This window comes from Pseudorca crassidens, chromosome 17 (assembly GCF_039906515.1).
Source record: "Pseudorca crassidens isolate mPseCra1 chromosome 17, mPseCra1.hap1, whole genome shotgun sequence".
NCBI classification, from domain to species: Eukaryota; Metazoa; Chordata; class Mammalia; order Artiodactyla; family Delphinidae; genus Pseudorca; species Pseudorca crassidens.
Window position 1 is genome coordinate 61,799,638 of NC_090312.1, and position 13,010 is coordinate 61,812,647.

General features: G+C 44.5%; 1 protein-coding gene across 6 annotated transcripts in view; it reads left to right on the plus strand.

Moving 5' to 3' along the window:
* The window catches only part of ZNF704 (zinc finger protein 704), a 217,403-nt gene that overhangs the window by 163,718 nt on the left and 40,675 nt on the right, over positions 1–13,010 (plus strand). For all 6 annotated transcript variants that reach the window (XR_010936442.1, XM_067711991.1, XM_067711992.1 and 3 more), the window contains 2 exons: positions 3,476–3,579; positions 8,373–8,605. Coding sequence is in view for 5 of the 6 variants with exons in the window: in XM_067711991.1 (XP_067568092.1) it covers positions 3,476–3,579; positions 8,373–8,605 (337 nt within the window). In the remaining variant the exon portion in view is untranslated. The remainder of the gene's footprint in view (positions 1–3,475; positions 3,580–8,372; positions 8,606–13,010) is intronic.

Sequence of the window (13,010 nt, forward strand, 5' to 3'; positions counted from 1 at the left end):
GGTTTTCAACAGTAGATTCAAATTCAGTTTCAAATTAGGAGAGAATAGGTAGTATCACCTCCAGTGTTTTTTTTTTTCCAGCCTCAACAACTCTAAATCTACCAGAAGGCCTTTGTAGCGATTCTCTCAAAGTGTAACAAATTCTACTTTGTGTATCATCTATTTGTGTTTAATTATAAGGATTTGAATTTACAGCACCAGTGAATCAGTAATTAGATAGTACTGTACCAAAAGAAATTAAAGATAAAAACAAAAACACAGCTCAGCACAAGGCCATACCATCCGGTAATGTTTCATGTAGCAGGATAAAAATACTTCCTGAGAAATACAAGTTAATTGAATCATTAGCAATGTATTCCTTTGATTTGTTGTTATTGGTAATAAACTCCAATGCCAATGGGAAACTTAAAGGTAATCCAAATTCAGAAACACTCTGATTATACTAATGTTTATTCCCCTTTCTACTCTTTTTTTTTTTTTTTGCTGTACGCGGGCCTCTCACTGTTGCGGCCTCTCCCGTTGTGGAGCACAGGCTCTGGACGCGCAGGCTCAGTGGCCATGGCTCACAAGCCCAGCCGCTCCACGGCATGTGGGATCTTCCCAGACCGGGGCACGAACCCGTGTCCCCTGCATCGGCAGGCGGACTCTCAACCACTGCGCCACCAGGGAAGCCCTCCCCTTTCTACTCTTCATCAGAAATACGCTCTATGACAGGCAATAATTATTTTGAAACGTCAGCTTTTGGAAATGCGAAATAAAAATGCATATTTTGTAATGCTATGTGCTCTATTGATCTCCATATTTAAAGAACACACAAATCAGCTTTTAAGTTAATTATCAGTGAGTCTAAAACAAAATGTGCATGTTAGATGGGAAAAATCAAAAAAGCTACAGAGCAGATTGAGGAAGGAAAAATGAAGGTCCCTGAAACCAAGAGAGGAAAACCATGACTGCATAGCAGGTCCCATTAGGGATCGGGGCAGGTGGCAAGGGGACCTTCTCCCTACAGAGTCATGCCATTTCCCTGTGCCAGGCTCATGGGCCTCTTTCCCAGGTTCTTACACCTTTTGTTAACAAAAGAGAAGGAGAAGACTGGCAGTGGGAAAGAGAAGTCAGCAGCTCCTGTAATTCAGTCTTTGAAGAGATGGCAGCACAGCCTGTTCAGGTGCGCCCCCCCCCCCCCCCCGCCAGCCTGGAGTGATCCTGACAGCTGGGCTCTGGGCCGGTGGCCGGTCAGAGGAGCCCCACCATCTACAGAACAGTCTCTGTAGCAAGCCTTTCTCCTTCAAGGCCCCCAAGTAACTCAGTCCCCCTGTGACCATGACTACATGGGAAGGTTGAGCCATAAAACACTTCAAGTTACCTTAAGGTGCTTTAAGTTCTTTCCCTGGCTGTTTCAGGAGCCCTCATTTCTGGGGCCAGGGGGGAAATGGCATCACTTTTACTCCCAAGTACAAGGATCTTATAAATTGTGGATACTGTAAAATCTTTTCATGGTATGCCAAATGAGTGACTAGTTTCTTCCCTAAGTGTATGCAACTGTCTTGAAAACTTCTGTGCGATAAATTTCATTGTGTGCTCCCAAGCTCGCTTTCTAGAAGTATTTTTCTCTGAAACAAGTAATTTGTCTTTTGATGGATCCGTTGGCCAAGAGAGAGCATAAGTTACTTTGAGAAGAACTCTAGAAGAAAATTTCAAAGATTCCCATCTTTGGTACCTTAGATTGAAAGAGTATGCTTTGCTTAGTAATTCAGCACCTTGGTGAACATCAGAGAGCCAAACTGTAATCATTCTTGTAACTTCATGTTGAAATTAATCCAACCCACCTAAACTGGGAACCATTTGATTTTTCTCCGATTCAGGAATCTCTTTTCCCATTGTTGTTGTGAAGCAATGCCATAAGTTTCTCTGAGGGTTCATCGCTTTTACAAATTGTACAGCACACCTGTGAATGAAAGCCACATTTGTCAAAGTGTCAATTCCTTTGTCGATATGCCTCATTAATCCTCTGGGGCTTCTTCAACTGTTCCCTTATTCGAAATGTTCATCTCTCAGGAAATGGTACAATTTATCTGATGTCAAGGTACCGCATACATTTTTGCCTCTCGATATTAACTTCTTTACTGAAATCAACTCCAGCTGGCTTCAGTTCACTGTGATCATTATCTGATGAACCTTTATTCGGGGTTAACTGGCCAAGATTAATGAACCAGAGTAACCTCTTCTTCTCAGTGGCTCTTCACTTTAACCACACGGTGACTACCCCCTGACCTAGCCTTTCTTTAGTAGAGTGTTGTGAAGCAGAGCACTGGAGTTTATACACCCCTAACTGCGTTTTCCTCCACTCTCTCCATCTCGGTAAATGGCTCTAGTTAATGCTCAAGCCAAAGACCTGGGTGCCTGCCCTTCTTCTCACCCCGCACACCAAGTACAGCAGCCGGTCCTGCCAGACCACCTGCTACTGCCCCCAACCTAGTCCCTGCCACTGTTTCCTCTTGTCTGGACTCCTAGCAATCATGTCCTAACTGGCCTCCCTGCTTCTATTCTGCCTTCCCTAAAATCTGCTCTCCGTGTAGCAGCTTGGGTCATGAACTTAAAAATATTAATCATTTTATGTCACTAGACCTGATTCAAGCCTTCTAGGGACTTCCTGTTGCACCTGGAATAAAACCGAAACACCTTCCATGGCCACACGACCCCACAAGACCAGCTTGGCACCACTCTCTCCTTCTCACACCAGTGGGTCTCTCTTGAGATATCCGGTGCTGATTTCTGCTGCCTCGCCTTCACACAGCTGTCTCTGCTGCTTGGGGTCCATTTCCCCTTCCCCTCCTCCCTTCACACTTCACCTCAGACATCACCTTCTCGGAGAACCTTTCCTGACCCCAATAAGTGCAGCTGCCCACAGCCGTCGTCATGTCAAAATGTCTGTGCCCTACATAGCACTTGTCACTATCAGAAATTATTCTGTTCCTTTTTGGTTGTTTACTGATCACTGTGTCTCTTCCCACCAGCCTTGTGTGTGGTTTACCATGCATCACCTATGCCTAGAAGTGCCTAGCCCGGTACTGTACTCTCAGTAAACACCTGTTAGATGAATGACCAGTGAATGAAACCATCACTTCCTAATACTGTAGGATTTTTTTAATAAATCAGATTTTTTTAATTTAATTTAATTTTTTTTTTTTGCCACGCCGCGCAGCATGTGGGATCTTAGTTCCCTGACCAGGGATTGCGCCTGCGCCCCTTGCGGTGGAAGCGCAGAGTCTTAACCACGGGACCGCCACGGAAGTCCCCTGATACTACACGATTTTGACTTATGGAGTTCGGCTTCCTTACCTGTACAGTAAAACTAACAAAACACTGGGTTTTCATTGGGACAAGCTAAAGGAGTAAATGTGTATGGTAGCCTGTGGTCCTTGGCGTGGTAGGTGCAGAACGAGCACAGTTAACAACGCCCCTCCCTGTTTTCCAGGAAATCCTCAGAGGAACTGGACATGGACAAGGTGACAGCAGCGATGGTACTAACCAGCTTGTCCACCAGCCCTTTGGTTCGGAGCCCTCCTGTGCGGCAGAATGGTGAGGCTGGGGTATGGGGCACAGGGAGGACCCTCTGACCCCGAGAGCAGAGCTTCTCTTTGAGGGGTCTCATTCCCGCCACACGCAGTGAACAATTAATGCTCACCCGTCCGTAGGAAGTGAGGAGAAATGCGGAAGAAGTGGACCCCAGAGCTATCAGCCTCCTCTCCGTCATCCCAAAGACCCCACTGCATCTCGTTCATGCATCCATCCTTTCACTACCCACTTATTGATCCCCATCACCTTTCCAGAACACGTCTTTGAGAACCTGTGTTCCTTTTCCCCCCAGGTAAATGGAGACTGGTCTAATGAAGTTACTTCCCCAGCTTTTTTTTTCTGTTTGGTTGGAGAGGGAGTTGGACCAAAGAGCTCTGAAGATTAAATATTTTGAAAAAGCATTATCCTAGGCTTCTTAATCTGTTCTTTCATTCAGTATATATTTATTAGGTACCATAATAGATGGTTTGAATACATCACTGAAACAGTGTCCATACTCCCAGGTAGTGTACAGTCTCTTTGCAGGGGTGGGGGTGGGGGGCGGGAAAGATGATCACAGCTGTATTAATGGCTAGCATTTATTGAGCACTTACTATGTGCCAAGTACTAAGTTTGCTTTATCTCATGTAATTCTCACAACAGTTCTATGAGATGTTATCACTGTTTTACAGATGAGTGAACTGAGGCACTTGGGGATTAATTAGCTTGTAAAGAGCAGAGCTGAAATTCTATTCTATCTTCCTGATTCCAGATCTCCTTAGTCATGATATAATATTGACTTGCATAATTCAATATGATGAATCAGGAGGGCAGTAGGAGATGAAGTTGGAGAGCCTGGCAGGAAATCAGGGGGCCATGTATGCCTGGTTATGAGTTTGGACATTAATCTGAGGCTATAAGAGAGCTATTAAATGATTTAGGCACTAGAAAGTTATAACTGGATTTACAGGGCAAAACAAAAAATAAACAAGAAAATCACATGTGGGTGTCCTGAATCTTGGTGGTCACAGTGTGGATACATACAGGGCATAACTGAGAAATGTGAAAAAGGCAGAATCAACAGGAGTTGGTGATGGACAGAGAGGATGAAGGAGGGGGAGTGATAAGGGTGACTTCTGTGAAGTTGCTGTGCTTCCGCAAGGAAGCCCATTCCCTGAGATGGGGAACAAAGGCAGAAGAAGACACCTATTAGTGAATGTTTGGAGCAAGAAGTGGGGTTGCTGAAGAAGAAGATGATAGGTCCAGCTTGAAACACGTTTAGTGCGGAGTACCTGAGGATCATTCATTCAAGAGGCAGCATCTGATGGGGATCTGGGCGCAGCCTGGGAGAGAGGTCTGGGCTGATGTGGAATTGGAAGGCAACATTTTGAAGCCATGAGCACAGATGAAATGACCCTGAGAGGGTTGTAGAGAAGTGGAGGGCGAAGAGAAGGTGGCTAAGAGGGAAGTCGTGAGCCTTCTCATCATGGAAGGAAAAGAACCCAGGGAGAGGTGGAGGGAGGGGTAACTGGAGAAGCAGAGATTAGGAGAGTGTGACTTCCTGAAAGTCAAGGGAAAAGCTTGTTTCAGGGAGCAACCTCTGATGCTTCAGAAGGTCAAGCATGAGAAGGACTCAGTTCTGCCTCACAAAGAATTTTGTGGCTTTGGCAAGAGCATTCACAGTGGATGGCCCATGGCAGAAGCCATATTGCACTCCAGTGAATGTAATGTACTGAGACCACCGGATGGAACTTAACCGTCAGGGAAGACCTTCTCTCAAAAGCCAGCCTAGTCAATGATGAGCTAGAGCTAGGGTTCACCCATAATCTGGTTGTAAGCAGGAGGTGTTAAAATAAATTTGTGGAACGTCCACTGAATCCTCACCAAAACTTACTCCAATCCATTTGTAAGTGGGAAGAATGGTCAAGATACTGGGAATTCAGATGAATACCAGAAATCAGGAGGGCCCACCGTCGTAATTCACCTCAAGCTGGGGTGATGTCACCTCCTCACACAGAGTAGACACCGTGCTCTTGAGATGAGCATGATTTCTCCTGATGTCCCTCTCAGCGTGGCAGAGCTGCTAAAGAAAGATGATAGGAAAAGCAAAAGTGAAGTCATCCCCAAAACCTATTCTAGGAAAAAGGAATGACAGAATTTCACGGAATCCTCCGGGGAAAACAGTAATTTTGATGTAATCGTTCTTTTTACCATTGAATATTTTTAATTTGAGAACATTTTTAATATTTCTTTGTATTGAAATGTTAGAATCAAAATAAACCTTTTGCTTCTTCAATACAAACTTTTCTTAGGATAGTTATAAAGAAAGTGTTCATTATGACTTAAAAAATAACTATCCAAATAGTAATCCCAGATTTCTGATATCTCTCATTTATTCTGCAAAGGGGAGGAAATTCTTAAAAAGGGGAAGCAATTTATGATAATGAAGGCTTTTTTTTTTTAGAAATAAAAATTATCTCCAGAATGATTGTATATCAGTGAATTTTTGGAAACTGTTGTGATCCTTTACTGTGCCGGAAAAGGATCATTTTGTTAGGATGTGGGTCGGCAAAGAGGGTGAGATTTAGCAAAATGCCTGTCTGCATTTTTAGCAAACACATGTTTAAGATAAGGAGACACTGCTCCCTGAAAAATATTGTGAATTGGTTCTGACTTTTTTCTGAAGAATTTTCTGAAAAATATATTTCTAGATTCCATTGTCCTTCTGATTAAATAGTGTTTGTTTTTTAAATATTTATTTGGCTGCATCGGGTCTTAGTTGTGGCACTTGGGATCTTCAGTTCGGCACGCAGGATATTTCATTGCAGCGCATGGGCGCAGTAGTTGTGGCACGTGGGCTCTCTAGTTGTGGTGCGCGGGCTTCAGAGCGCGTGGGCTCAGTAGTTGCAGCATGCGGGCTAGTTGCCCCATGGCACGTGGGATCTTAGTTCCCCAACCAGGGATTGAATCCGAGTCCCTTGCATTGGAAGGCGGATTCTTAAGCCCTGGACCACCAGGGAGGTCCCTAAATAGTGTTTCTAAAGGAAATGTCATTCACGGGTAAACAAACAAATTAACTTTTGGCATTGGCATGAAGCAGTGTAACCACACTGTAACAATTGTTGGTTCTCAAAATAATTTCAGTTCCTCATACTTGACATGATTACAGATCTTGCACTATGCACTTGTTTTATTTACAAGTGCATGCTGTGATATATTTGTAAGCCTCCTGGGCCTGCCACGTGAGTTGGTCACACCAGGTAGTATTACCTAAGGCCTTACACTGGGCTCCTCTTGAATTCATGTTGTATTGAATGGAGCTATCAGAGGCAACTTGGGTCCAGGGAGTATATCAGTCTCTGTGGAGACTACAGGGACTGAGATGCTGATTTGGTTTCGTTGCTGCTGTCAAGGTGTGAGCCTGCATAAATGACCATGTAATCCTGTTAGAGCCTGGCTTTAAGGAGATGGTCAACTTACTTCTGCTATTCAACTTAAAACTTCATTCATCTAACTGAAATTTTTGCTTGATATAAGTTGTGGAATATTCTGGAAGCCTATAATTAGGTGAAGGTAGTTGAGAAATTTTTCCATGAATGCTAGTCTGCTATTTGTCTTCTCTTCATTACTAATTACACAGATGTTAACAGCATTTTTTTAATGAGTCATTTTGGGATTTTTTTCCTCCTTGGAGTTAAAATATAGTTTAATATATTCAAAATGTGCATTAATATGGAGAAGAAATTATCCAAAAAGAAAGTCAAATTTATACAAATGCTAATTAAGATTGGGCATTTTGAAAAGTAAAGCGCATCTTCTGTGATTAAAATAGCCCCCTGAAGACATTCAGACTGAGCAAAGATCTCTCTATATTAGCAAGCGTTTCATCATGTTTTCCCCCACAAGTGGAAAGGTAAAATTCAACACCAGTCTTATCAGTAATTATTACCAATAACTTCTTTTACGATATCAGCTTTGCCAGAGAGAAGGGAGGATGCTCACAACACAGGGCCTGCATGCCCTGAAGGAGAAAGAAGGCCAACTGGTATACCAGGGTTTGGGGCCCTGGCCCGTCCAAGTTATATACTAATCATGGTGAAATGGCAAATCACTTCAATTCCTGGTGACTCAGGGTCCTTGTCTGTAAAAGGGGCATGATAATCCTTACCCTGAAAGATATTGTGAGAATGCAGGAGATTGTGTGAATAAGCTTTGTAAGATGTAAAACGCACACCAAATGTAAGGCACGATTATTTCTTAGAAAAAGCAGGATGGCAAATGGCTTTAGGTAACTAATCAGAAATTCGTTCTCTTAGGTTCTTAAATCTTAGACTAACTCTTTCTAAAAATGTATTCCAAGAATCACAGTCCTGTAAGAAATTCCTTTTAAAGTGTTAAAATGTGGAGGTGTGGCGTGTGGGGAAATACCGCAAATGACTTCTCCCTTAGGGATACAGTCCATAAACGCCGGTCTTCCCAAACTTACGGAACCAGAACATCTTTTTTTCCCCTCGTTTTTATGTAATCTCCACTCTCATCCGAAAGAACTAGTGTTGCACAAAGCAACACCCATCAGAAAACTCTTAGAGAAACCTGTTATCGTGTGGCTAAAATAAATGTTTATAAATTATAATGGGTTTTTTTTTTGGAAGTATAAATAGAGTAAAACATACATGCACAGCTGTTGCAAATTGCCAAGTGGGCTGCAGGTGCCTTCACCGTCATGGAATCCGGGCCCCCGTTTCCCCTCTTACCCATTCCTGGGCTCCCCGGGGTCCGGGACTGGGTACTGACGCTGTGCTTGTGTGAACGGACAGAGGGCCTGAGCGGATCGTGGAAGGAGGGAGGCGGCGTGCCTTCCAGCACGAGCAGCAGCGGCTACTGGAGCTGGAGCGCCCCCAGCGACCAGTCCAACCCGTCCACGCCGTCGCCGCCGCTGTCCGCCGACAGCTTCAAGCCCTTCCGCAGCCCCGCGCCCCCGGACGATGGCATCGACGAGGCGGAGGCCAGCAACCTTCTCTTTGACGAGCCCATTCCCAGGAAACGAAAGGTTGGTTTCGGGTTTCAGTTGCGGGAAGGTGCTTTCCCTCCGCCCGCTAAGGGCAGGTTTGATCCTGGGGTGGCGATTTTGGTACTTCTCCAACCCACGCCCCTTCCTCTCTTCCCCTCTAATGTTCTTGAAGTTTCAAAATAAATTAAGGGTCGTGGCTAAAGACAGATAGAAACGACTAAAATATTAATATGTTTCTTCCAAGGACGCATTCCCCCCATCCCATCCCCATGCTCTCCCCTGGTTGTAAGTTGCTGCACTGGTTAAGAGTTAACATCAGATAACCTGGGACTTACCAGTATTTGGAAGTCAGAAAATTGGACTTCAGGCTTGGTTTGGTAATTAACTCACTCTCTTCCTGGCACTTAACTTCTTCATCTGTAAAATAAAATTAATATGTTTTTCTCTTTTCCGCTTCACTGAGCCCTGAAGCGTTGTTGGAAAGAATATTTTGCATCTTATTTTTATAAAACCAGGTGTGAAATATACATGAAAGCTAACATATAAACGTAGGTAGTATATAAGTAATATACCCCAAATTATACATTTATTAAATTAGAAGTGAAAAAGGAGGTCTAATTAATTGATTTAATAAATTAGCTGATTACACTTTTATTTAATCCTCACAGCAGTCCTGTACGGTAAGTATTATTTTCCTGTCTTGAGAGGAGGAGATTGAGGATCAGGGAGATTATACGTTTAAGTCTCTCCTGTCCTGCAAGTTAGGAAGGGCCAGAGCCGCCATTCAAACCAGGTCTGCCTTAAGCGAAAACTCATATTCTTTTCATTCTCTTCACATACATTTAAATCATTATGTTCACTCACAATTTTAAAAAGCATTTCTGTTTCATTGAATAAAGAAGTTCTACTGCTCTATCTAGAAAACATTTTAACAATATTTTTTAAATCTCCGTGTAAATATGAAACTGTTATTATCTATTACTCTTTTAATTTGCAATTGGCAGCTTCATTATTAATGACTATTCACAAACAAAAATCCAAAGAAAACCCCGAGGACTGCAGTGCAACCTTTTTTTCCCCCAGTTCATTTCAAAGAGAAAAACAAAGAGATGGCACTGATCCAACACCGTCCCTCCCTGCATCTCTCTTAGCATCACGCAGCATGTGTAGCAGGGGAGGTGGTGTACGCACTCTCTCTGCCCAGAGAACAGGGCATTAATGTAGTCTGCTATCCTTCCCGGAGGCAGTGGCATGAAGAGTTGCTGTTTTACACTCCAGTCCATTGGGCAGGGGGCCTGGAGTTGTTCCGGCATCCCATGGGTCCCCACAGACACTGCGTCTTCGCTTGACTAGACGGGGAGAGAGGCTAGCACTTTTATCAGTGGGAACCCATAGGCGAGACGGCTGCGTGGACCTGGAGTCTTGTTGTGTTGCTTCAGGCTGCACAGACTTTCTCTCTGGGGCCTTCAGAGTGTGTGGCCTTGGCTCTCAGCAAGCGTGGCCCAGCCTTGTGGCAAGGACTCACAGCACAGGGAACCCCCAATGCTTGGAAGATGCGCTGCTGAAGGCCCATCACAGCCTTTCCTTTCTACTCTAGCCACGAGCCAACATTCATACTCTTGCACCGCAATTAGGTTGCATTAGTCAGACTCGTATTTAAGGTCTGTAGGCTTCAACTCAATTAGGGGATAGTCAAGTCACCAAGGGAAAAGACAAAAAAAAAAATCATTACCTAGTGGCATTTATTTGAAGGGCACAGACCCACTCTGCAGGAGTCGGGATAGCAGGGATACATGAACGAGTGAAAACCAAGTTCCTCCTTTCTTTACGACTTCTCCCTCTGGATTTCCGCCCCCCACCCCCACCCTGTAATACCAACAGGATGAAGCTAATAGACTCTAATTTTTTTTTTTTTTTTTTTTTTTTTGCGATACGCGGGCCTCTCACTGCTGTGGCCTCTCCCATTGCGGAGCACAGGCTCCGGACGCGCAGGCTCAGCAGCCATGGCTCACAGGCCCAGACGCTCCGTGGCATGTGGGATCCTCCCGGGCCGGGGCACGAACCCGTGTCCCCTGCATCGGCAGGCGGACTCTCAACCACTGCACCACCAGGGAAGCCCTAGACTCTAATTTTTAACGAGAGGATTTTACATAGACCAAGCCGTTTCCTTTTTTTTATATATATATAGAGAGAGCAGGTTCTTATTAGTCATCAGTTTTATACACAGCAGTGTATACATGTCAATCCCAATCGCCCAATTCATCACACCCGCCCCCCTGCCGCTTTAGTCGTTGCCTTTTGAACTTAATGGTACTTTGAATAGTGAGCGTAACAGGAAAGCAGGATGGTTGCAATTCATTTTTTTTAATGTGTTAAGTGAACCAATATTTATTGAGCACCCAGCAAGCACAGTGCTCAATGCCCTGAGATTAAGGCGTAGCCCCTTCCTTCAAGGTTGAAAGTTGGGTGGGTGGACACTAATGTGTAAAGAGGCAATAATAATTATGAGTGATAAATGCTGTGCTCACGATGTGGTAGAAACACAGTAACTGTAATGCAGCTATTTTAGAGTTTTAAAAATTATATTTCACAAGATTTCTGAGAGTTAATTGTGTAATCCATTAGGCAATATGTTCTAGTTGGTGAAACTTTCTGAATTCATTTTATTTTCCTCTTCATTCCCTCAGATTCATAATATCCATTTGAGACCATGGGCAGTTGTGATGGTCACGTATCCTGTGGGGATTGTTTGAGAACCTTCTAGATCAGTATTTTCCAAACTGCAGGTCTCAATCCACTAGTGGGTTGTGAATCGGTTTAATGAGCCGTGAACAGCACATCTTTAATGAATAGGACAGAATAGGGTGCAACGTACATAATCAGGATAAGTACTGTTTCTTGACGCTTTGGTTCAGTTGTACACTTACATGTCTACTGTACAAAATGTATCTCTTACTGTGGCTCCTGGTCAAAAAAGTTTGGAAGCCCCTGTTCCTTATTATAAAGAGGGAACCTAGGGCTTCCCTGGTGGCGCAGTGGTTGAGAGTCCGCCTGCCGGTGCAGGGGACACGCGTTCGTGCCCCGATCCGGGAAGATCCCACATGCCGCGGAGCGGCTGGGCCCGTGAGCCATGGCCGCTGAGCCTGCGCGTCCGGAGCCTGTGCTCCGCAACGGGAGAGGCCACAACAGTGAGAGGCCCGCGTACCGCAAAAAAAAAAAAAAAAGAGGGAACATATAAGTGGTAAATGAAGGAGCCCTGATCGGAAATCCAAAGATCCACATTCTCAACTCAACTTTGCTACCCTGAGAACTTAAGGAAAACACTTCGTCCCTCTCATCATCAGCTTCTTAATCTGTCAAACAGGCAAACAGGCATTATCAAACCTCTCTCAAGACAATCACGAAGATTAAGTGTGACCAACCATAAGTAGAAAGGGCTTACAAGCCCTAAAACCCCATGTACTGGAAGGAATGTAGCAACTTTGTAATGGACATTTTAGGACCCCAGAACAAAGGGGGAGGAGGCATACCCTATACTGATTAGGAAGCAATGACCCTCATCTTCCTCCACATTATAGAAACTCCTTATCGCTTTTCCTCACTGTCACCTCTTACGTGATCCGTGTTCCACTTGTGTAAAGAGGAAGAGAGACCCGTTGCCTAGACAAGGCGTTATCTCCTACTCTCAGTAGTAAGCAAGCACCAATTGCTGACAATAACTACATTTGCATATTTTGTTACAGTTTACAAAATGCTTTTAAGCGCAGCGTGTCATTTAATCATCACAAAAATCCTTGGCCTAGTCATATCCCTATTGTGCAGAAGAGTCTCGCTGAGGTTATGTGATTTGCCCCAAATCCTGTATCTTAAATGTGTTAGAAATAAGATCAGTTTCCTGAAAGAGCAAAGATGACTCTGGAGGCAAATTAATTGAAGGAATCCACATTTCCCTCTGCCGCCCAGAAGAAAACAACATGGAAAGAAAACAGACCCAGCTACAGCCAACATTACATGGCAGGGCGGGAGCGGGGTGCAAAGGGTTCGCAAAGAAATTGAAGACAGAGAGAGGCACTCCAGGCTGTCTGGTGGGGGCGCGACTTCCCGCAGGAAGCGCCCATCGCTCTTAACAGGCCCTTCAGCCAAGGTGCGTGGGGTGCGAGGAGGGGAAATGAAAGGCTTCTTTCTCCCGGCTCTGGAGATCAGCCAGTCAACTGCGTCAAGCCCCGTTCTAGAAGAATTTTTCCTCTGGAATTTCAGACTGACAGTACTTCGAGGCTGCTCGGAGAAAAGCCTGGTAGTATGAGCCAGGATTCTGGGACTACGGGGAAGGTGCAGTTCCCATCATGACCACAAGGTGGTGCAATGGCCCTAAATACAGCCGCTCCAGGCGTCTGGGAGGAAACAATTCTCTGGAAGGCCAAGAGTTAACCATCAATTCCTGACG